At 36.4% G+C, this 26,475-nt stretch overlaps 1 protein-coding gene across 8 annotated transcripts in view; it reads left to right on the top strand.

Annotated features, from left to right (window-relative positions):
• Positions 1-26,475, top strand: part of megf6 (multiple EGF like domains 6) — a 75,354-nt gene that overhangs the window by 17,055 nt on the left and 31,824 nt on the right. For all 8 annotated transcript variants that reach the window (XM_065960049.1, XM_065960054.1, XM_065960055.1 and 5 more), the window contains exons 5-6: positions 22,033-22,155; positions 25,730-25,852. In XM_065960049.1, the coding sequence (XP_065816121.1) occupies positions 22,033-22,155; positions 25,730-25,852 (246 nt within the window). The remainder of the gene's footprint in view (positions 1-22,032; positions 22,156-25,729; positions 25,853-26,475) is intronic.

Here is a 26,475-nt window from a genome sequence, read left to right as displayed (position 1 = left end):
AATGCCAACTTTTATCTCATCAGCACTATACACTTGACATATGTCGATTCTGAGAATGTTAGTGTTTCAGCTGAAATTGGACAAATAATAGTGTTAACCTCATGGTGGAGCCATGAAAAGTGAGGCTAACACCAAAGTGATTACAATTCACTTGAGGGGGACAATGATTTACATAATTTTTTCATGGCGTCCTATCCAAAGCTGGCTTAGTTTACTCAAAACCTTGAATAGAAAGATCATGGGGGAACTAAAGGAAATGTCATGGGATCACCGGAGTCAATAGGACACAAGCTTTTTCTGCACCATGACTATCTAGCCCACATTTCATGGCAATCTACCAAATAATTGTTTCGATATTTCACTGAAATCCACAAACGTCAACTTACTAGTGGTGCCCTAGGAGCATTACTCCTGTTAGGAACGTGGGAGGCTGTGAAAAATTGTCTAGTCATCCATCTTAAAGTTTTTGTTAAATCCAGTCTGGTCCAAAGTAATTGACCACTAGACAGACAAACAAGGCCATCCCCACACTGACCTACATTTATATAAACATTAGTTCACTAAGAGATAGGGGCAAATTAGATAATTAGATTAAAGTCAAACACACAAGACAACAAACACTGAGAGTGCTTCTTAGTGCTGCCAAAGGCAATTGAGAAGACATAAAAACAAAGATGTGAAGATCACAGCAGCAATGTAGTTTTGTTTTGCTAAAAAAAACTAATAACCAATTTGTTTTCTGTTTCCCCTCGCTTTGAGATTTTGAGTAAAATATTTGCATCAATATTTGTGGTGAGGACAAAAAGACTTCAGATAAAAGGTGTAGAAAAGGAAGTGGGAGAAAGGAGTGAGCCCATTTAATCTTCAGTGAAGGATTCAAATATTTTATTTCTTGGCAAAACCACAGTGATTTCATATTTTATTAGCTGGCTGAAATATTAAAAATAAGTCAAACCCCCTTTTCCTGTTTTGAAAGTTCACATTTTTCACTCTTGGTTTATTTTAATGTGTTGCAATGTAAAAAAAAAAAAAAAAAAAAGGTCTTCTATTCGTTGTGTGTCATTGTGATTGGACCTTTTTTCAGACTTAAAACAGCTGTGATTATAGACCAGAGATTTTGTTTGATAGCACATTCTTTTCCACATCCATTTGTTACAAAAGAAATGTGGGAATGGAGACTTAAAAATGTGGGAAATACAAATCATTCCTGCCGGTTGCTGCTCACTCCAGGTTTCAGTATCATTTCCGAACACTCAGGTCTGAAATTTAAGCTTTCCACCTTTGATGCACAGTGTTGAGAGACCTGCAACGCAGCTGAGACCTGCTGATTCAGTTATTGATCCTCACTTTTCTGTGTAATGTGTTTAACAGGAGGGGGAAAGGACCCATGGTCGCAAGTTTATTGATTTATGAAATGTCAAAGTGCTTCAAATAGTTTTATTTTTTTAAGGAAGGAAGAGTGTTGGTCCTTTGAGAGTTTTGAACGGGGAGATACTGTACTGTAGAGGACAAGTAATGTCAAAAACACATAATGAGAAGGGCAGGAATCGAGATTGGCGGCCAATGTTTGTCTGCAGAGGAAACAAGAATATTCAAGCAGCTGTTGGTTCTCTCTGTTACATGATGGGAAACCAGTATCATCGCCATTTATAAACCTAAGGGAGACCAATACTTCCATTTACCTCTGAACAATCAATTTTCTCTTCAAGTGATGATTTCAAATTAATACATCTGTTGTCGGATCACTTTTTATGAAGCATATTGAAATAAAACAGGAGTTGAACTGAAGTACAAAACAGTCAATATGGGCATATATTTATAACCTGCACTAGTACAGCTATGATTGAAGGAATATTGCGTAAAGGACAAAAGAAAACAGTAATAGCACTTATGACATCTGCAGTGATTAAAATTCAGAAACAAAATAATACAATAGGAAATATGGAGAAATAAATAAGACCAAAACACTGTAAAGGCAGGAGCATATAAGGGGAAACAATCAAGCTAAATACAAAGTGAGAAAAAAAGGGTTATTAAAGTTGTTAATGGTAGAATGGAATTCACTGTGAAATGGTAGACTACACAGCCTGTAGAAAGTAACAACAAAGGTAACCCTTAGATTTTAATGACTGAGGGCTGTTGTGTTCCTTTTTTATTTTGAAATCTCCTGTCATACCAGTTCCTGCCCTCATGTGTCTTCCATTGTCTTAATTACCAGCACCTGCTCTCATTACTTACCAGCCTCTGTTGATCTCATTAGCCAGCCACTTCATAAACTTCTTTGTTTGGTGACCTCAGTTGCTAGATTGACTTTGTTATCCTTTGTGAACTTTGCAGTATTTTATTTGTGGATCGGATTTGTTTGTCGAGGCTAGCAGTTGCATTTTTAACCTTTTGGAATAGTGGAAGAGGGCAATTGGTCAACTCCATAAGTATGGATTACTGTTTCTAGGCCTTGATGACTTAAAATACGGCTTATATGTGGCCAAGGTTCTCAGCTGAAAAAAGTAGCTTTTCCAGTGGAACTAATCTTTTAAATTAAAAGTCGTTTGAGCATCTACAATTTAAATACGATTTTAGGGACTTTAGGTAATATTGGTAGATAACACTGTGTGTCATCAGCATAGCAATGGAGCAAAAGATTACATGTACAATTTGTGGATGCACAATTAATAATAGGGCACTGCAGAGAACTGTTGCTGTTCAGATACAGTGATGTCCCGGTGTCATGAAATACTGCACCTTGAGATATAGTGCTATATTAGAGATGTACGTTAGATTATTTATAAGACAACACTAATAAAGTGTGTTTCAGAGAAGCAGTCAAAAAGTGATGGAGAGCAGTCTAGTTTAAGACATATGGTTGTTTTGCTGTACTTTATCAATGAATGACTCTGTGTTGAGGTAAGTGATGTGTCATCTCTCCTGTCAGTCCTTCACTAAGATCAAGATTGATGATCCAGATTTTAAGGGGGTCAATGCTCAAAAGTCACACGAGGGAGTCAGAACTGTTGAATATCCAGGAAAAGGCTGCAGGTGTTTAGGTATCAGGGGATTTGAAGCTAAAGGGAGTTGCAAAGCTAGTTCAGGAGAAGGTCATAGTACTTTTTCAGAATTTTTAAAAGTGTGTGTTAGACACTAACCAAGACAATACTGGATGATAAACTTGTATTATTTGGGCTCCTTTGTCATCATGATCAGTTATCAGATGTGTCTTTTTTTTACAGAAAGTATCCAAGGTTCTCCTAACTGACCTTAGCAATACAAGCATATTTGGCAAAGGAATAAAGGTTGCTGTTAAATGTGTTAAGAAAAGGCAGAGACTTTGTGTTGTATTTTGAAAATTTACATTGGAGGAAAGAAGGTAATCTTGTGACATAGAGCAGGCATACAGAAATAATTGCTCACGTGCATTTTTGTATCCATCTTGCTGATTGCATGGGAGTGGCCTGTGTTATATATCCAAAAGCACGGTATCAGAAAGAAGGCAGAAATGGTTATCTTTATGCTAGCATTTGCCAATAGTAACACTAATCTAATTGAAAGTAGAATGGAATTGTTTCTCTCAATACAGTCCTTCAACATTTAATCCACTTCTCATAGCAAAGAGTTGTTTACAGGTACATGTATAATGAGCTAAACTGGGCTAATAAAGCAAATAAACCCCTCAAGGCCATGCTTAAAAGGGAGCATCTGATTGCATAAGGAGAAAGTTTCACACGGTGCACCAGCAGGAACATTTTATAATGAATTTTCTTGTTTAGCATTCCCTTTTACAACATTGAATAAAAGTAGTCCAAAACTACATCTATTTTCTTTAACACTTCACAACTCTGCTATGTTTTTATTACACTGTGTTTGAGTGTACTTGATGCACATGTTGATGAAGAAATATTGGTAGTTTTTTTTGCTGGTTAAAGTGTCTAAAAAGTCATTCAAGTATGTGTTGGAATAGTACACAGAGACAATGTTTATCCTTCTTAGCTTTCTCTTCTTTAGAGAATATCTATTTATCCGATCCCATACAACAGTGTCTTGTATTTTTTCACATTTTGATAGAATTTTCACGTCTATCTATACCAGAAAAGTATTAATTGCTCTGTTATTAATCTATCTAATGCTAAGTTTGAATCCTCAGCTTTCTCGTAGAAAGCACTGGGATATTTGTTGGCTGCATGCTTGGCAGACCGATGTTCAATAAGTCTAATTTTATTTCATTGTACCTTTATAGCCTAATCCCTGAAGACTCGCAAATGATGATCTTCTAGAGTTAAATCTGTTCTTGTATGTTTGGCCAAGAGAGTCACTAACAAGATACTTGTTCCTATTTTCATGTTCAAGCAATTTGACTCTAGCTTAGCCTCTAGGGTCATTTTAGGCCAGAGTTTCATTACAGATGAGTAATGTGTTGCTGAGCCACAAGCCAAACCAAGCAAAATTCACAAATCTGGCCGATGAAACTGTAGAATTTGGCCTTTGTTACAGTTTAATATGCATACACATTTTCTTTGAGGCTACATAAAGTAGTGTTATATTTAGGATCGTTGAAGACTTCTGGTAGTGCATGTCGCTCACACCCAAAATATGTGTTGAATGCATGCCGGTTCTTAATAAGTTTCAATCTTTGGTCGGCATCTTGACGATGGTTGCAAATGACCCTGAGCTAATATGGAGAGCTCATTAAGGCACTGGGGAGCTGCAGGATCAAAGTGGAGACACATGCTAGGGGGCAGATGCTTCACATGCTTCCCTCCCAGTGTGTTAATGAAAAGTGCAGAGCAGGGCTGATTCTCTTTACCCAACTGTGTGTGTGTGTGTGTGTTTAGACATTAGGTTTCTTAAGTATCCCCCCAATAGACAAGGGTAATGTGCTGAATGTTGGACCACTGTGTAAGCAGAGGCATTGCAGCAGGAATAAGTGATGCACTTTCCAAATTTGCACACTTATACTCCCTACAGGGCAATTCTCACATGTTTTTTTTAAATGTGACAATTAAAAAAATCTACACATCAAATAACAAATAAGATATAATCTCTAAAAATGTATTCCCGATCAACTATCTTTTATACCTTCCTAAAACAAAGTCTTCATCTCCAGATGACCTATTGTACTGCCTGCCCCTAGAAACCAAGTGTGGGTGTGGCCTGAAGAACAGATATGGCGACCCATCCTTAGTTTCTGAGGTCTTGCAGAATTGAACAGCTCATCCTACAGTAAAGGGCCATGATACCAACAATTCCACAACAGTTTTAGTGTTCCTTGTGCTACACTGTAATTCATTCCTCTTGGTAACCTTTGTGAATGTAGGATGTTAAATCTTTAGACCATCTTAGGGTAATTCTTCCTTTAGGCCTGTGTAGCTGTAATGTATGTGAAACACACCTCATAACAGCAGATCTAGCTGCCTGACCTCGGGCCGATTAAATCCTTGAATAATCCAGAGTCTGTCTCAGGATTTCATCATTAAATAAAAACAGAGGAATCACCCCCACATAGCATACACTTTTCTTTTCCTTCAATACCTGAAGGAAAATTATTCATTTTTTTTCTATTTCTTACTAACATTGTACAAGAGAAGCCTTTGTCTTGAGCTTGTTTACGTCAGCTGCTCTGGTTTGTTTTACTGAATGTAGCAAATCCGTGCATATCTCTTCCTCTCTGCAGGGGAGATTCATGCAAATACATGTGGTTGCAATGATTCCACACATACCTAACTGTATGGAAAGCCGATTGAAGATTTAATCGATATCCTTGATATCAAAGCTCAGTTTCCTGTACTAGTCAAGTCTTTGGCCGCACTAGTTTACTAGTAGAACGTTGAAAGACTTACTAGTAAACTAGTAGAAGGCAAAAAGTCCTACATGTTAACTAGTAAGGTGCAAAATATCTACTAGTTAACTAGTAAGATATATTTTGTGTCTACTAGTTAACTAGTGAGCCTAAAAATGTTTACTAGTTAACTAGTAAGAGCCAAAATGTCCACTAGTAAGCTAGAAAGGCATATATATGGACCATACTAGCTAACTAGTTAGGATAAAAAGTTTTTACAAGTTAACTAGTAAGAGCAGAAAGGTCCACTAGTTGTACTAGAGATGGCTTTATTAGTCTTACTAGTTAACTAGTGCGGCTCTAAATGTTCACTAGTTAACTAGTAAGAGAACAAATGTCCACTAGTTGCACTAGTATCATCTTTACAAGTCGTACTAGTTAACTAGTGAGACTTAAATATTTTACTAGTAAACTAGCTAGATCTAAAATGTCACTAGTAACACTTGTTGCACAAAATGGTAACGAGGAGGTGGGGGATAAGTGTGGATTGAGGCTTATGATAGGCTCTAAAAATCAAGAACAAAAATAACATCAAATCAGGACCCAGGATTTGGTTATAATCCCACCCACTGCATTTACATATTGCACACTAGTCAACTAGTTGGATTGCAGGATTAGAACTATCTTACTAGTCGATATCTGTTTTCATTTTACTAGTTAACTAGTTAGACACAAATGCTAACTAGTTAACTAGTTAATCTCATAATGGTAACTAGTAACACTAGTGAAGATGCATTTTACCTTTCTAGGTCACTAGTAAGATAAAATGTGTCAACTAGTAACACTAGTTGGAATATTTTTAAACCTACTAGTTAACTAGTATGGAAAGCCGATTGAAGATTTAATAGATATCCTTGATATCAAAGCTCAGTTTCCTGTACTAGTCAAGTTTTTGGCCGCACTAGTTTACTAGTAGAACGTTGAAAGACTTACTAGTAAACTAGTAGAAGGCAAAAAGTCCTACATGTTAACTAGTAAGGTGCAAAATATCTACTAGTTAACTAGTAAGATATATTTTGTGTCTACTAGTTAACTAGTGAGCCTAAAAATGTTTACTAGTTAACTAGTAAGAGCCAAAGTGTCCACTAGTAAGCTAGAAAGGCATATATATGGACCATACTAGCTAACTAGTTAGGATAAAAAGTTTTTACAAGTTAACTAGTAAGAGCAGAAAGGTCCACTAGTTGTACTAGAGATGGCTTTATTAGTCTTACTAGTTAACTAGTGCGGCTCTAAATGTTCACTAGTTAACTAGTAAGAGAACAAATGTCCACTAGTTGCACTAGTATCATCTTTACAAGTCGTACTAGTTAACTAGTGAGACTTAAATATTTTACTAGTAAACTAGCTAGATCTAAAATGTCACTAGTAACACTTGTTGCACAAAATGGTAACGAGGAGGTGGGGGATAAGTGTGGATTGAGGCTTATGATAGGCTCTAAAAATCAAGAACAAAAATAACATCAAATCAGGACCCAGGATTTGGTTATAATCCCACCCACTGCATTTACATATTGCACACTAGTCAACTAGTTGGATTGCAGGATTAGAACTATCTTACTAGTCGATATCTGTTTTCATTTTACTAGTTAACTAGTTAGACACAAATGCTAACTAGTTAACTAGTTAATCTCATAATGGTAACTAGTAACACTAGTGAAGATGCATTTTACCTTTCTAGGTCACTAGTAAGATAAAATGTGTCAACTAGTAACACTAGTTGGAATATTTTTAAACCTACTAGTTAACTAGTGAGGCTCGGAAACGTTTACTAGTTAACATGTAGCAGCTAAAATGTCAACTAGTCACACTACTGAGGGCGGTTTTAACCTTACTAGTTTACTAGTAAAGCCCTATACAGTTTACGAGTAAACTAGTAAGTGCCTTTTTGTCCACTAGTTAAACTAGCTAGTGTCTTTTTGGCCTCACTAGTAAACTAGTTGAAGACTTTGTGTGGCACTAGTAAACTAGTTGCAGGCAAAACAGCATACTAGTGGACATTTGCTTTTGACTAGTAAACTAGTTGAATGATATAATTTGACAAGTTTACATGCTGAACAGTTAAAACCCTTCACTAGTTAACTAGTTGAACACAGATGTCAACTAGTAGTCTGATCTGTTGACTACTAGTTAACTTGTGACTGACAATTTATCTAACTAGTTAACTAGTACTGCCAAAAAGACCCTTACTAGTACAACTAGTGGACATTTTGCAATTACTTATTAACTAGTTAACTGTGTTTGGCCTCACTAGTTAACTAGCAAGGTCACACATGGTCTAACTGGTAAACTAGTGGACATTTTGACTCGTTCTAGTTAACTAGTATGCATTTAAAGCCTCACTAGTTTACTAGTAAGGCCTTGAAGACCAAAGTAGTGATACTAGTGTGCATTTTTCTTTCACTAGTACTACTAGTAAACATCTTGAGCCCTACTTGTTAACTAGTAAGGTCAATTAGACTGCAACTAGTGGTACTAGTGACATTTATGCCCTTAGTAATAAACTAGTTAAGCTTTTTGAACATCATTAGTTTACTAGTAAAGTCGAAATGTGTTTTACAAGTGTAACTAGTGGACATTTGGTCCTTACTAGTTTACTTGTAAATGTCAACTGGCAGTCCACTAGTAGTACTAGTAGCACTAGTTGACCGCATGATAATGAAGCAGGCGGGACAAGGATTTTGATTGGTCAATGTCAAACCTGCGATTTTGCCAGCCTTAAAGGGCCAGATCTGAATAGTACCTTCGGTTAAACCAGCACTAATTTCTGAAGGTTTGTTCATTTGTGTCATGTTATATTATCACTAAATGGTAACTCACTGAATGCCCTTTGATAGAATTTTATGACCCATGCACAGATTAAATCCAAATCTGATGTTACATTGTTATTCATCTTTTCAACTTTTTTGTTTTTTAAACTTAGTATTATTTGTTCTAAAAATCACTAATGATTATTCATTATTGCAGTATTTGTCAAAAAATAAACAATAACCCATCACTTAATATTTATATATAGTAGTATGATTGAATAAAATAAAATCTTGCACAACATTAATGTTCAAGGATTTTAGCTTTTTTCTTGCCATTGAAAATATGGCAATATAAAATATGAAAGATATACTAGTTTGAAACTTGCAAAGTGAAAAATTAAGTATATTCTTTTTAAATCATGAAAGAAATGTGTTTATATTTAGTTTATCTGCTAGATGATCATGCAAAATATTGAATAAAATATTAGGATTTAGGACAAGTGTATACTGAATTATTAAACTAATGTGAATAAGATGTTTTAATGTTTTTTTTAATAAATATAAAGTCAGCCTCTTACATCTGGAGAAATAACCCTTATACAAGAAGTAGCTGCAGAGAGATATGCATTTCGGCCATTAGGTGTCAGTTGCAGGATCGGTATGTTATGGACTTGCTAAATTTTCTTGGTTTAGCTTCGAGTAAGCCCAGCAGAAAAGATACATATGGCAGTGAGCAGATATAAGTGCACAAGCAACATACATTAAGATTTATTTTATCATATGAGGAGTCATGTTTTTATGATTAAAGCATAAAATTAAGATACTACTTGCAAATGCCCACCAGATGGTGCTATACTTATATATGCTGCTAATGTGTACAGTACTAGTACTACTAGTGGACATTTAGGCTCTTACTAGTAGCACTAGTTGCACTAGTAGCACTAGTAGCACTAGTAGCACTAGTTGCACTAGTTGCACTAGTAGTACTAGTAGCACTAGTTGTACTAGTAGCACTAGTACTACTAGTGGACATTTAGGCTCTTACTAGTAGCACTAGTCGCACTAGTAGCACTAGTAGTACTAGTAGCACTAGTTGCACTAGTTGCACTAGTTGCACTAGTAGCACTAGTAGCACTAGTTGTACTAGTAGCACTAGTACTACTAGTGGACATTTAGGCTCTTACTAGTAGCACTAGTCGCACTAGTAGCACTAGTAGTACTAGTAGCACTAGTTGCACTAGTTGCACTAGTTGCACTAGTAGTACTAGTAGCACTAGTTGTACTAGTAGCACTAGTACTACTAGTGGACATTTAGGCTCTTACTAGTAGCACTAGTGCTACTAGTGCTACTAGTAAGAGCCTAAATGTCCACTAGTAGTACTAGTGCTACTAGTACTACTAGTGCGACTAGTGCGACTAGTGCTACTAGTGCTACTAGTGAGTGCTACTAGTGCTACTAGTGCGACTAGTGCGACTAGTGCTACTAGTCGCACTAGTAAAGGCCTAAATGTCAACTAGTAGTACTAGTACTGTAGACAGCATATGTACGTATAGCACCATCTGTGGGGCATTTGCAAATATTACAATTTTTAACCTTTACTGTACATGATAAAATTAAATTTTTAGGGCTCATTTATACAATGGAGTAGAGCCATCTTAACGAAAAAAAGAGAAAATATTAATCTTGTATATGTACGAGAATAAACATGTAAATTTAGGAGAATAAAAAAATGATGAAAGGAGAACCCCTAAAGCATTTTCCTCTGCCACAAAAGAGACAGTTTCATCCAAGTCAGTGTGGTTCTTTCTTTGGAAAATTACAGTTGCTTCCAGTATCTTTTCAGGGTCCTAATATTTTATGACAATGTGATGATGATGTGCTGATAAAACAACTTATCGGATATATTTGTCAAACTGTTTTTACAGACTACACAAGGAAGGAGCCTATTTCCTTATTTGTCAAACCTTTACTATAACAAGATGCTCCACGTTTATCATTTTCGAACAGGCGGCTCCTGCTCTTCTGATATACCAATATATTCTACTATTATATTATATAATATATTATATGTTCAAGTATTCAGCTGTTTTATGAAGGGAAATGTTTAAACTATTTAAGAAAATACTAAAGGGGACTTTGTCTCAATCATAAACAGTGTAGAGTATTTTAGTGTTTTTATTTTTTTTATTTTTAGTCTCAAATGCAGCCTCAAAGGCTGATGTAGCTGCAACTAAACCTGAGATGAAAGATAATCCATTTATTGTTTTAAAATGAACCTGTATGAGCTTAAATATTAGATGTTTTAGTCTCTGTTTGTTTACCTATTAAATACTGAAGCTTCTAACTGAATCTTCTTGGTTTTAAGTATTTATTTTCACACATCTGAGATATGTTAAGTTGCAGCTGCTTACAAGACCCAACTTCCTCATTCATCTGCTTCAAAATAAAAGCACATGACATAGATGGTAATAAGGGACTTTTATTGTGAAAGACTTTCCGGAACTAAATGCGTTTATCACTCGGAGCTGCAGCGGCGATTGTAGTTGCGAAGGCTGTAGTGAGAAAGAGTACTCAGCCACTTCCTTGCCCAAGAGTTAGAGCCACAGCCAACTTATTTGAATCATCTTGGACTTAAGACAATGAGACATCAGTTTATAAACACCTTCAGCAGGTAGACCCACAGTAGTGGAGGTGCTTATCCGTGCTAGCTGAAGTGGCACCGAGCCAAGAAAAGGGTCTCTGTCTGTCTGTCTCTCTCTCTCTCTCTCTCTCTCTCTCTCTCTCTCTTTCTCTCTGTCTCTGTCTACGACTAGTGCTACTAGTGTGACTAGTGCTACTAGTACGACTAGTGCGACTAGTGTGACTAGTGCTACTAGTACGACTAGTACGACTAGTGTGACTAGTGCTACTAGTACGACTAGTGTGACTAGTGCTACTAGTACGACTAGTGTGACTAGTGCTACTAGTACGACTAGTGTGACTAGTGCTACTAGTACGACTAGTGTGACTAGTGCTACTAGTACGACTAGTGTGACTAGTGCTACTAGTACGACTAGTACGACTAGTGTGACTAGTGTGACTAGTACGACTAGTGTGACTAGTGCTACTAGTGCGACTAGTGCGAATAGTGTGACTAGTGCTACTAGTACGACTAGTGCTACTAGTGCAACTAGTACTGTAGACATTAGCAGTATATATAAGTATAGCCCCATCTGTGGGGCATTTGCAAGTAGTACAATTTTTAACCTTCATTTTACATAATAAAATTACATTTTTAGGGCTCATTTATACGATGGAGTAGAGCCATCTTAAAGAAAAAAAAAGAAAATATTTGAGATTAATCTTGTATATGTACGAGAATAAACATGTAGATTTAGGAGAATAAAGTCATAAATTTACGAAAATGTACATTCATAGAGAAGCCTTCCGCCTGTGCATAAATGATGAAAGGAGAACCCCTAAAGCATTTTCCTCTGCCACAAAAGTTACAGTTGCTTCCAGTATCTTTTCAGGGTCCTGATATTTTATTTGTGATGATGATATGCCGATAAAACAACTTATCGGATATATTTGTCCAACTGTTTTTACAGACTACACAAGGAAGGAGCCTATTTCCTTATTTGTTAAACCTTTACTATAACAAGATGCTCCACGTTTATCATTTTCGAACAGGCGGCTGCTGCTCTTCTGATATAGACTTAAACAAGAAATTAATCTCGTACATTTGACTTTATTCTCATAAATTAACTATTTGAATCTCTAAATTTTAGGTTTTTTTCCTTTTACGTGGCCCTAATCTTGAATCCCTTTATTTTTCTTAGTTTACCGACTTTAGGCCAAATTAAAACGTATTAAGTACAAGAACATAAATTCTGTATCAAGTTCCAGTTGTTTTAAAGTCCATAATTTTATCTGATTAACTTTTTTCCTTTTTAAAAACAGCATGAATTTATATGAAATATTTACACATTCATTTTTAACTTACAATTGCACCTTGGGCATTTTTTTTATCACTCTACTGACCTTAAGATGTACTCTTTCTTATGTTTTCTGTAAATACTGTCTTGATGGGATAAAAAAGGAAAAAGAAAATCATGAGAACAGTTCTAAAATGATCTTCTATCTTATTTTAAGTTTATAAAACAATTCTAACATTTAATATATATATAATTTTCATGTTTTACTCTCCATGGAAAGTAAGGAAGAAGCCGTTGCTTCACAGCACTTGCTCCTTCTTACAAAGGGTTAAATTTGTGGAAGGTGGAGGTCTATATGGAGAACCAATGATAAGGTTCAGAGAGTGCCCTGATCCCACCCACTCATTAGCATGTACTTCAACCAGTGTTTCTAGTACGCATTTTGGCTTTCACTAGTAGTACTAGTTAACATTTAAAACCGTAGTAGTTAACTAGTTATGCCAAAAAGAGTACTACTAGTGTAACTAGTGACATTTTGGCTCTTACTAGATAACTAGTTAACCATTTTGAGCCTCACTAGTTCACTAGTAGCACTAAAATGTCCTGAACTAGTGTTACTAGTTGGCTTTTTGCACTAACTAGTTAACTAGTGGACTTTAAGAGCCTCACTAGTAAACTAGTAAAATTTGTAACTGCATCACTAGTGATACTAGTGGACATTTGGGTCTTACTAGTTAACTAGTAAACATTTTGAACCTCACTAGTTTACAAGTAAGGTTAAAAAGAGTCAAACTAGCTTACTAGTGGACATTGTTGCTCTTACTAGTTAACTAGTAAACATTTTTAGGCTCACTAGTTAACTAGTAGACACAAAATATATCTTACTAGTTAACTAGTAGATATTTTGCACCTTACTAGTTAACATGTAGGACTTTTTGCCTTCTACTAGTTTACTAGTAAGTCTTTCAACGTTCTACTAGTAAACTAGTGCGGCCAAAGACTTGACTAGTACAGGAAACTGAGCTTTGATATCAAGGATATCTATTAAATCTTCAATCGGCTTTCCATAAACTAGTGAGGCTCGGAAACGTTTACTAGTTAACATGTAGCAGCTAAAATGTCAACTAGTCACACTACTGAGGGCGGTTTTAACCTTACTAGTTTACTAGTAAAGCCCTATACAGTTTACGAGTAAACTAGTAAGTGCCTTTTTGTCCACTAGTTAAACTAGCTAGTGTCTTTTTGGCCTCACTAGTAAACTAGTTGAAGACTTTGTGTGGCACTAGTAAACTAGTTGCAGGCAAAACAGCATACTAGTGGACATTTGCTTTTGACTAGTAAACTAGTTGAATGATATCATTTGACAAGTTTACATGCTGAACAGTTAAAACCCTTTACTAGTTAACTAGTTGAACACAGATGTCAACTAGTAGTCTGATCTGTTGACTACTAGTTAACTTGTGACTGACAATTTATCTAACTAGTTAACTAGTACTGCCAAAAAGACCCTTACTAGTACAACTAGTGGACATTTTGCAATTACTTATTAACTAGTTAACTGTGTTTGGCCTCACTAGTTAACTAGCAAGGTCACACATGGTCTAACTGGTAAACTAGTGGACATTTTGACTCGTTCTAGTTAACTAGTATGCATTTAAAGCCTCACTAGTTTACTAGTAAGGCCTTGAAGACCAAAGTAGTGATACTAGTGTGCATTTTTCTTTCACTAGTACTACTAGTAAACATCTTGAGCCCTACTTGTTAACTAGTAAGGTCAATTAGACTGCAACTAGTGGTACTAGTGACATTTATGCCCTTAGTAATAAACTAGTTAAGCTTTTTGAACATCATTAGTTTACTAGTAAAGTCGAAATGTGTTTTACAAGTGTAACTAGTGGACATTTGGTCCTTACTAGTTTACTTGTAAATGTCAACTGGCAGTCCACTAGTAGTACTAGTAGCACTAGTTGACCGCATGATAATGAAGCAGGCGGGACAAGGATTTTGATTGGTCAATGTCAAACCTGCGATTTTGCCAGCCTTAAAGGGCCAGATCTGAATAGTACCTTCGGTTAAACCAGCACTAATTTCTGAAGGTTTGTTCATTTGTGTCATGTTATATTATCACTAAATGGTAACTCACTGAATGCCCTTTGATAGAATTTTATGACCCATGCACAGATTAAATCCAAATCTGATGTTACATTGTTATTCATCTTTTCAACTTTTTTGTTTTTTAAACTTAGTATTATTTGTTCTAAAAATCACTAATGATTATTCATTATTGCAGTATTTGTCAAAAAATAAACAATAACCCATCACTTAATATTTATATATAGTAGTATGATTGAATAAAATAAAATCTTGCACAACATTAATGTTCAAGGATTTTAGCTTTTTTCTTGCCATTGAAAATATGGCAATATAAAATATGAAAGATATACTAGTTTGAAACTTGCAAAGTGAAAAATTAAGTATATTCTTTTTAAATCATGAAAGAAATGTGTTTATATTTAGTTTATCTGCTAGATGATCATGCAAAATATTGAATAAAATATTAGGATTTAGGACAAGTGTATACTGAATTATTAAACTAATGTGAATAAGATGTTTTAATGTTTTTTTTAATAAATATAAAGTCAGCCTCTTACATCTGGAGAAATAACCCTTATACAAGAAGTAGCTGCAGAGAGATATGCATTTCGGCCATTAGGTGTCAGTTGCAGGATCGGTATGTTATGGACTTGCTAAATTTTCTTGGTTTAGCTTCGAGTAAGCCCAGCAGAAAAGATACATATGGCAGTGAGCAGATATAAGTGCACAAGCAACATACATTAAGATTTATTTTATCATATGAGGAGTCATGTTTTTATGATTAAAGCATAAAATTAAGATACTACTTGCAAATGCCCACCAGATGGTGCTATACTTATATATGCTGCTAATGTGTACAGTACTAGTACTACTAGTGGACATTTAGGCTCTTACTAGTAGCACTAGTTGCACTAGTAGCACTAGTAGTACTAGTAGCACTAGTTGCACTAGTTGCACTAGTAGTACTAGTAGCACTAGTTGTACTAGTAGCACTAGTACTACTAGTGGACATTTAGGCTCTTACTAGTAGCACTAGTCGCACTAGTAGCACTAGTAGTACTAGTAGCACTAGTTGCACTAGTTGCACTAGTAGTACTAGTAGCACTAGTTGTACTAGTAGCACTAGTACTACTAGTGGACATTTAGGCTCTTACTAGTAGCACTAGTTGCACTAGTAGCACTAGTAGTACTAGTAGCACTAGTTGCACTAGTTGCACTAGTAGTACTAGTAGCACTAGTTGTACTAGTAGCACTAGTACTACTAGTGGACATTTAGGCTCTTACTAGTAGCACTAGTCGCACTAGTAGCACTAGTAGTACTAGTAGCACTAGTTGCACTAGTTGCACTAGTAGCACTAGTTGCACTAGTTGTACTAGTAGCACTAGTACTACTAGTGGACATTTAGGCTCTTACTAGTAGCACTAGTGCTACTAGTGCTACTAGTAAGAGCCTAAATGTCCACTAGTAGTACTAGTGCTACTAGTGCGACTAGTGCGACTAGTGCGACTAGTGCTACTAGTGCTACTAGTGCTACTAGTGCGACTAGTGCGACTAGTCGCACTAGTAAAGGCCTAAATGTCAACTAGTAGTACTAGTACTGTAGACAGTATATGTACGTATAGCACCATCTGTGGGGCATTTGCAAATATTACAATTTTTAACCTTTACTGTACATGATAAAATTAAATTTTTAGGGCTCATTTATACAATGGAGTAGAGCCATCTTAAAGAAAAAAAGAGAAAATATTAATCTTGTATATGTACGAGAATAAACATGTAAATTTAGGAGAATAAAAAAATGATGAAAGGAGAACCCCTAAAGCATTTTCCTCTGCCACAAAAGAGACAGTTTCATCCAAGTCAGTGTGGTTCTTTCTTTGGAAAATTACAGTTGCTTCCAGTATCTTTTCAGGGTCCTAATATTTTATGACAATGTGATGATGATGTGCTGATAAAACAACTTATCGGATATATTTGTCAAACTGTTTTTACAGACTACACAAGGAAGGAGCCTATTTCCTTATTTGTCAAACCTTTACTATAACAAGATGCTCCACGTTTATCATTTTCGAACAGGCGGCTCCTGCTCTTCTGATATACCAATATATTCTACTATTATATTATATAATATATTATATGTTCAAGTATTCAGCTGTTTTATGAAGGGAAATGTTTAAACTATTTAAGAAAATACTAAAGGGGACTTTGTCTCAATCATAAACAGTGTAGAGTATTTTAGTGTTTTTAGTTTTTTTATTTTTAGTCTCAAATGCAGCCTCAAAGGCTGATGTAGCTGCAACTAAACCTGAGATGAAAGATAATCCATTTATTGTTTTAAAATGAACCTGTATGAGCTTAAATATTAGATGTTTTAGTCTCTGTTTGTTTACCTATTAAATACTGAAGCTTCTAACTGAATCTTCTTGGTTTTAAGTATTTATTTTCACACATCTGAGATATGTTAAGTTGCAGCTGCTTACAAGACCCAACTTCCTCATTCATCTGCTTCAAAATAAAAGCACATGACATAGATGGTAATAAGGGACTTTTATTGTGAAAGACTTTCCGGAACTAAATGCGTTTATCACTCGGAGCTGCAGCGGCGATTGTAGTTGCGAAGGCTGTAGTGAGAAAGAGTACTCAGCCACTTCCTTGCCCAAGAGTTAGAGCCACAGCCAACTTATTTGAATCATCTTGGACTTAAGACAATGAGACATCAGTTTATAAACACCTTCAGCAGGTAGACCCACAGTAGTGGAGGTGCTTATCCGTGCTAGCTGAAGTGGCACCGAGCCAAGAAAAGGGTCTCTGTCTGTCTGTCTCTCTCTCTCTCTCTCTCTCTCTCTCTCTTTCTCTCTGTCTCTGTCTACGACTAGTGCTACTAGTGTGACTAGTGCTACTAGTGTGACTAGTGCTACTAGTACAACTAGTGTGACTAGTGCTACTAGTGTGACTAGTGCTACTAGTACAACTAGTGTGACTAGTGCTACTAGTACAACTAGTGTGACTAGTGCTACTAGTGTGACTAGTGCTACTAGTACAACTAGTGTGACTAGTGCTACTAGTGTGACTAGTGCTACTAGTACGACTAGTGCGACTAGTGCGACTAGTACGACTAGTACGACTAGTGTGACTAGTGTGACTAGTGCTACTAGTACGACTAGTGTGACTAGTGTGACTAGTACGACTAGTACGACTAGTGTGACTAGTGTGACTAGTGTGACTAGTACGACTAGTGTGACTAGTGCTACTAGTGCGACTAGTGCGACTAGTGTGACTAGTGCTACTAGTACGACTAGTGCTACTAGTGCAACTAGTACTGTAGACATTAGCAGTATATATACGTATAGCCCCATCTGTGGGGCATTTGCAAGTAGTACAATTTTTAACCTTCATTTTACATAATAAAATTACATTTTTAGGGCTCATTTATACGATGGAGTAGAGCCATCTTAAAGAAAAAAAAAGAAAATATTTGAGATTAATCTTGTATATGTACGAGAATAAACATGTAGATTTAGGAGAATAAAGTCATAAATTTACGAAAATGTACATTCATCGAGAAGCCTTCCGCCTGCGCATAAATGATGAAAGGAGAACCCCTAAAGCATTTTCCTCTGCCACAAAAGTTACAGTTGCTTCCAGTATCTTTTCAGGGTCCTGATATTTTATTTGTGATGATGATATGCCGATAAAACAACTTATCGGATATATTTGTCCAACTGTTTTTACAGACTACACAAGGAAGGAGCCTATTTCCTTATTTGTCAAACCTTTACTATAACAAGATGCTCCACGTTTATCATTTTCGAACAGGCGGCTGCTGCTCTTCTGATATAGACTTAAACAAGAAATTAATCTCGTACATTTGACTTTATTCTCATAAATTAACTATTTGAATCTCTAAATTTTAGGTTTTTTTCCTTTTACGTGGCCCTAATCTTGAATCCCTTTATTTTTCTTAGTTTACCGACTTTAGGCCAAATTAAAACGTATTAAGTACAAGAACATAAATTCTGTATCAAGTTCCAGTTGTTTTAAAGTCCATAATTTTATCTGATTAACTTTTTTCCTTTTTAAAAACAGCATGAATTTATATGAAATATTTACACATTCATTTTTAACTTACAATTGCACCTTGGGCATTTTTTTTATCACTCTACTGACCTTAAGATGTACTCTTTCTTATGTTTTCTGTAAATACTGTCTTGATGGGATAAAAAAGGAAAAAGAAAATCATGAGAACAGTTCTAAAATGATCTTCTATCTTATTTTAAGTTTATAAAACAATTCTAACATTTAATATATATATAATTTTCATGTTTTACTCTCCATGGAAAGTAAGGAAGAAGCCGTTGCTTCACAGCACTTGCTCCTTCTTACAAAGGGTTAAATTTGTGGAAGGTGGAGGTCTATATGGAGAACCAATGATAAGGTTCAGAGAGTGCCCTGATCCCACCCACTCATTAGCATGTACTTCAACCAGTGTTTCTAGTACGCATTTTGGCTTTCACTAGTAGTACTAGTTAACATTTAAAACCGTAGTAGTTAACTAGTTATGCCAAAAAGAGTACTACTAGTGTAACTAGTGACATTTTGGCTCTTACTAGATAACTAGTTAACCATTTTGAGCCTCACTAGTTCACTAGTAGCACTAAAATGTCCTGAACTAGTGTTACTAGTTGGCTTTTTGCACTAACTAGTTAACTAGTGGACTTTAAGAGCCTCACTAGTAAACTAGTAAAATTTGTAACTGCATCACTAGTGATACTAGTGGACATTTGGGTCTTACTAGTTAACTAGTAAACATTTTGAACCTCACTAGTTTACAAGTAAGGTTAAAAAGAGTCAAACTAGCTTACTAGTGGACATTGTTGCTCTTACTAGTTAACTAGTAAACATTTTTAGGCTCACTAGTTAACTAGTAGACACAAAATATATCTTACTAGTTAACTAGTAGATATTTTGCACCTTACTAGTTAACATGTAGGACTTTTTGCCTTCTACTAGTTTACTAGTAAGTCTTTCAACGTTCTACTAGTAAACTAGTGCGGCCAAAGACTTGACTAGTACAGGAAACTGAGCTTTGATATCAAGGATATCTATTAAATCTTCAATCGGCTTTCCATATAACTGTGCCTTCCATATCATAGATTAAAACATTCTAGGGTAATGCAGCTCTCATGCTCAGCTGGAGACAATTTTCTTCTAATAGATTGATGTGGTTTTGCATCATTTTCAGGCAGTATCACTTTCTTTCTTTTTTTTTTTTTTTTACATTTGGCTTTTATCATTGCATTTTTTCGGACATGTTTATTTATGTGCACAGACGGTGGCAGGGACATTTTATCCGAGCAATAATGGCTGTTAATCATACCCCGTCGTCTGTGTATGTTACTGGCCAAGATAGCCACGCTCCATGGGTGACTTCCTGGCTATAGAGCAACAGATGAAATACAGTGAAGACTCCAAGTGAACCAGGAGAGTACTGGCAAAAAGTTTACTGAAACCTAAAACAGAAATTGTTTTCAGGTTTTTTACCAGGCTTTTTCTTATTGGCCCCCATTTAACTGTATGTGCTTTAGATTAACCTTTACATAAATACCCAAACACCAGGGGATTTAAAGCCTAAACAACTTAAAGTAATTAGCTTGTTAACGATCAAATGCGAATCCGAGTTTATTAAAGAAGAGCCGTAGGCAACTGTGGGTGAGAAGCTATCTGTAGTTTCTACACTACGACTACACAGACAGAACTCCACTTGTCATGTGCTTTTGATGAAGCTTTTTGTAATTGTAAAGCGCACAGCTCTTTAATTCTTGCCATCTTGTTCCTTTCAAATTCTTTCTCCAAGTTTTGCTTCAGACATTTCCTGTTATTCAAAGATAAACAAACTATTGCTGGATGAAAAATGAAGATGTCCCATTAAGTGCTTTTACAGATCGTGGGGTCAAAATGCTAAATAACTTTCTTTTCCACTCTCGTTCTTTAGTCTCCCTCTTTGACAGGAGGTGGCCGTCCAAGTGCAATGCATTTCTCTGTCACAATCTCCGTTTTCTAAAGGAAACATAAAACACTGTGTCATCTGTGAAAAAGTTTGGCTTTGCTGCAAGTTCAAGGACAAGAAGTGGAGGCAGTTGTTCAATCAATCTTTACCGAGAATAAACTTTATTCTTTGGACAGTGTACTTGGTCCAAAAACATTTCATATTTCAGTAATAATTCCTATTGACAAGGATTTCTGGGTAAGTACGTTGTCAGACCAATTGGACAGAGATTACAGATTTTCTTCAGAATATATTTCATTTAAAAAAAGAGGGGTATCAAACGATATCTGATTTGACCATTATTGGAGTAAAGTTAGGACAAAGTGGAAATAAAAAAGCTTGACTGTGCTTTGGTATGTTGATGTGTTGAATGTCACACCATATATTTTAGCCTCTGAAAAGTCTCTTTAGAAAATGCAACTTGTAGCCATATTGATGTCACAGATTGATCATATTTTTTTCCATGTTGTTGTGTTTGAAGCATATAAAACATGAATGTGGTCTCAGGGTTACCACCCATTGGTTTCTGGAGCTGCATTTTGAGGTTGAATGATAATGGTCCTCATGTTGGAAATGCTTTCTTGCCCTAACTGTTGATCATTCTAGTAGCATAGCAAAGAGGTGGAGCTTAGGCAGGCCTTAAGCCTTATGGTCAACAGCTACAATGCACCTACCTGTCAGTCGACTCAGCCACGCCCTTATGTATGCAAAGTATGCATAACTCTTTGCCATGACCATAATCAAAACAGATGTATTATCAAAAGTTACCCCCAATGCAGTTTGTACCAATGAAGAAATGAGCCAGACCAGTTTTCAAAACTGCTGTAAAAATAAGCATTGTAATGTGGGACCTAAGGGAGATTTCTTGGCTTTTGGAGCCAGCCTCGAGTGGACACTAGAGGACCTGCAGTGTTTTGTACTTTGGCATTGGCTTCATTTTCCAATGCCTGTGACTGAGGTGACTGTTTTGATTTCAAGGACTTCTTTTATTGATAGTTATCATCACCAACATCATAACAAGGAGCCTGAAGGAAAAACAAGGGAAAAGCCTGGGACCCATTCAACCCTCTGATATGAATAAGAACATGAGAAACAGGGAACGCACCATTTAGATTTCATGGTGTGTACTTGGTCAATACTGCGGCTCATTTGGAAACGACTGATTTTAGATACTAATGACATAGTGGAAGCACTGACATGTGTTTATGAAATGATAAGGCAGGACAGGAGTTCACTGATAGCATTTCTGTCATAGCCCTAAAAAAGGTTCAGGATCTACAAAGTGATAAATGTAAACACTGAGTTGATTTCTTTCCTGCTGAAAGGTAAAGAAGTAATGAACACAAGTAAAAGGAAGCTGTGCCTTAAAACTGACTTTTAAATATTTTTTCAGATGTTAATGAATGCGAAGTGGATAGCGGCGGCTGTGAGGGGTTCTGCTGCAACACCATTGGAAGCTATTACTGTAAATGTCCTGAAGGCAGTAAACTGGGGCCAGATGGCAGAGCATGTCAAGGTAAGTTGGACATCTGGATGTAGCCTGTGAGCACAAATAAAGACACTCTCTATAATCCTGTCTGCCCAACTTTGGCTTCCTGTACTATTTTAAGATTTGCATCAGTGTTGGAAAGGAAGAATGAGTTTACCCAGTGCTAAAGATGCCCGTCATGTTTGAACTAACACAACGTTATGTACTCTGTATCATGCCTCCAAAGGACACAGGGCCAACACAAAAGTGGAAAATGTGGGAAAAAGAAAGCTCCTAATTTTGGGGCTAGGTTCAATTCCTTCTATCCGCTCTTGTCTCATGAACAATTCATGCTGTGTGTAGGTGCACTTCCAGAGCGAGTATTAAAGCCAAGATCTTGATGTTGAGTTCCAATTTATTTATTTGTATTAACAATATTGCCACTGAAAATAGAGCATTTGCATAGAAGTACAATGATATATGTCTTACATAGCTTTAAATGCACATACTGAAAGAAATGATTATACATTAGTATAGTAATAGCAATACTATAATAGTATAGTATTGCTATGGATTTGAGCTCTCAACTTTAATCCATCTATATTACCTATCCTTTCAGGGTCAAAAAACAGATGTTCTTTATGTCTTCTGTGCCTAAATGAGATCTTTGCAACTGTGACCATATATCCATGATTAATTCAAATTGTGGTCAATTCCTTTAATTTGAAGGAATATCTGTTTCCCAGCTTTTGCTTAAATAGAATAAAAGCATTTTTAATTCTACCTTAAATATCTTTACCCATGTCTCATCATTACTTACAGTCTGACGCCACATGTGTTCCCCTATTGTTGTGGAATGTGTTAATATGAGAGAATAAGAATGGTCGATTTTTTTTGTCTGCTTTATGGAGTTCCAATGGCAACTCCACTGTTGACATTTTCTACAGTGCAAGTTTGTGACTTTAGGACACGTCCTGCTGTTTCCATCAGCCACATTATAACCCTCACCCTGCAGGTCATAACAGTCCCACAATATGGACGCTCATTTAACTTTAAACATTGCTTTACAGTGTCATAAGTGTTCAAACCCAACATATTTTATTTTCTCACCTTATTAGAGTAATAGAACTCTAAATTCAATAAACATATGATGTTCATGATGTTTCTTTTTTTTGCCAAACATTTTAGGTGCTTTGAAATTTATTTGGATCAACTCAAATTATTTCATTTCTGTTACAAATTCTTTCGGCATAATTGTATACAAACTTGTATAGTTTCACCAACTGAAGGCCCATTTGACCAAATAGACTTCTGTCTCTTTAAAGCTGATCCAATCATACATTGAGAAAGATCTACTCTCTTAAAGTCTGTTCCTCTCAGACAGATTGCTGACTCATTAGAAATATGCTGAGGTAAAGTTTGGCACAGAGGCCCATTTGTTCTTAACAGGTGTGAACAAATGCCACCTGACCTTTGACATCTGAGACAGGGTTTTTGTCACTTACTAATAATTAAAAGTCTGAGTGAGCTGCTTCACGGCTTAAGCAGCTGTGAAGTTCTTTTTATTTTTACAAGATTTTGTGTGAAATTGTATGTGTGGTCATGTGGACTGGGACTTGGTGTTTTTGCGCATTTGCATGCTTGCGTGCCTGTCTGTGTGTGTGCGTGCGTGCCTGTGTGCTTGCATGTGTGTGTGTGGTGTGTAAGCTCTTAACAGTTGGAATTTCAGAGTTGGTTCTACAGAGAATACATGATATTTTGTCTTTTGAGGCCATTGAGTTACCTCTCTGCTTATCTGTTTATTTTTAATTCAGATGAGAATATAAATCAATTTGAATAATTTGATAAAGCAATTAAAAAATTCCAATTGCACAAGGTAACCAATACAAATGTTTGCTCTCACAGCCGAGTTCTTCTTTTGTTCGCAGTGAATTCAGTTCCTGTGGAGCTCATTCTGAAGACCACCTGTTCGTTTCTTTTCGCCTCCAAATGTTCGCTCCGCTACATTGTCTGCCTGTAGATGCCAACTCAGCAACTCCGCTTAGAGCCAGACGGTGTCACATGATACCATTCAGACCTCGTGCCCCGCTCCACCTCTGACACCACCACCGCTGCTGCCACACACACCAGCTCCCTAACTGGTGAAAAGCAGCCATTGTGCGTCTCCCTTTGAAATCCTCTCACATGAGGAGACCAATAAGTATATTAACCTTGGAAAACCTCCCCCTGCATGTTTTGTTTTGCATGTTTGGCTTCTCCTACAAAAGCTGCCAAATGTGTTAAAAATACAAAAGAGAGCAGAAAAAAACCGGGGCAGCTCATGAATATGTGATTATCCACGGTCAGATGTGTAGTGATAACTGGTTTAAAGACTTATGCACATGTCTCAGTACGTTTTGCAAACCATTATGCATCCTCTCGAGGTATAAAAAAGCAATTTTTTTGCTGGTGTAAGACTGATTAAAATTGTCTTCAGATCATTTTAAAGTTGTCTTTTCCCATAAGTCTGCCATGCACAAACACTAACAGCTATTTAATAATTATTTCTAATATCTTCACAATAGGACAGGGCTTTCACCCATTAAGAACAACATGATATAAGTGTTTAAAAACCCCAACTCTATGAAAAAAAGTAAATATAGAAAACATTATTTTCCACCTCCTTTCACACATCTACTCAGTCATCACCAGTGTGAGCTGAAAAAGCTCCTGCGAGTCAAAGATGACAAGCGGGAGGAGGTGAGGAGGATGTGTGATGTGTTGTCCAGATGTGCAGTATAGAGTCTGGTTGTCCTTGAGTTGAGTGTCCTCTGTGGAACATGAGCTGTGGTCTTACACACGTGTGTGCAGCCATATGCAGTTGTCTCCTGTGCAGGAAACAAATCGATTGCACGCATGCTACTGCACAGGCAGCATGAGAAGCCATTCATCATTTACCCTGGAAGACATAAGCCTATACATGTATAGTTTTCCTCCAAGAGGAGTCACAGCGGTGGATCAGTGTGATACTGTGCAGCAGATGGTTGAGTGGCTAACATATGAGATCAAATATTAAAAACTATCTAAATGAGCTTTTTGCCTTCAGTGGCATCATTGAAATGTCAAGGGGTTAAAGTAGAGGTCAGAAATGACCTATAACTCAAAGTCTGCACAAGGCAAAGGAATGAAGACATTTGAGATCTGTTCAAAATCATTCAACGGCAACTCTTAAAATCTGTAATACCAAAAATGTGCTTCTCATTTTCCTTTTTTTGTCAAACTGCAGATGGAATATTAATTAGACCACCTTAAAGTTGGAAGTCAGATTTAATAAGGAATGTAATAAATGTCTTATTTCAAGCCTTTATTCATTAAAGAATTACTTTCCAGCTGTTTACCAAACTTCTCAATCTATTCTATTTAATTGTGCCATAGTGTTGTAAGTCACATGCTTGTAAATAAAGACTTGCACTTCCAACCCTTTGAATATTTCATCGTGTGCTCAAGTGGGTTTTTTTTATTGTTCAATACTGAGGATTTTAGCAATATCCTGTTACATGAATGAGTCATTTTCTTAATGAGAATATGCATGTGTAAGGTTTTCATGTTTGCATTAATATGTATACACGTGTTGCTGTTGTAGATGTGAACGAGTGCGAGGTGCTCAACGGAGGATGCCAGCAAACATGTGTCAACACACTGGGCTCTTATCACTGTGAGTGCAGTGAAGGCTTCCGCATGCACACTGATGCTCGGACCTGCATTGGTGAGTTGTAAACACAAGTATTTATTACTCTTGTGGTAACTTAATGACTCCTTCTCAAAAAAACAGTTCTGTTACTGAATTTTTTTCTTTGCAGTGCTTTTTTTAAAAACCTTTTGTGTGATACAATAATTGTACAACATTTCAGTATTAGGAGTACGGTTATCAAATCTGAGTGTCAAGTTTTTGCTCACGTCTTGGAGAAATAAAACATTTTCTGTTTAGATAAATGTGCGAACACATTAAAGAGTAGGAGTGCAGAGTCACCATGATTAATCCCAGTGCCTATAGGGGGAATTCTAACATGATTCGCAAGGAGTAATATAAGCTATAAGTTATTTCTCCTGCAGCATAAAATCTGAAGGTAATACGAGAATTTGTGACTTGCTGAAAATCTATTCTCCTCTGCTGCTTTCGGTCTTATTTATCATTCATAATACTTCAATCTTTTGACCGCAGCTAAGTGGTAAGGAATAAGGACTGGAGGCAGAGGGATTGCTAATTGTGTCTGTTAAAGTCATTAGTGTGTAAACTCAGTCGTTCTCTCAGTTTGACGACCTGTCCGTGTCATCATGTCTGTGTTTAGAGCACCCAGAAGGCACACGGCTGATATTCATATTTTGGCA

Source organism: Labrus bergylta, chromosome 11 (assembly GCF_963930695.1).
Source record: "Labrus bergylta chromosome 11, fLabBer1.1, whole genome shotgun sequence".
Classification (NCBI taxonomy): Eukaryota; Metazoa; Chordata; class Actinopteri; order Labriformes; family Labridae; genus Labrus; species Labrus bergylta.
Note: the sequence above shows the minus strand (reverse complement) of the source record. Positions and strands in the feature narration are given on the sequence as shown.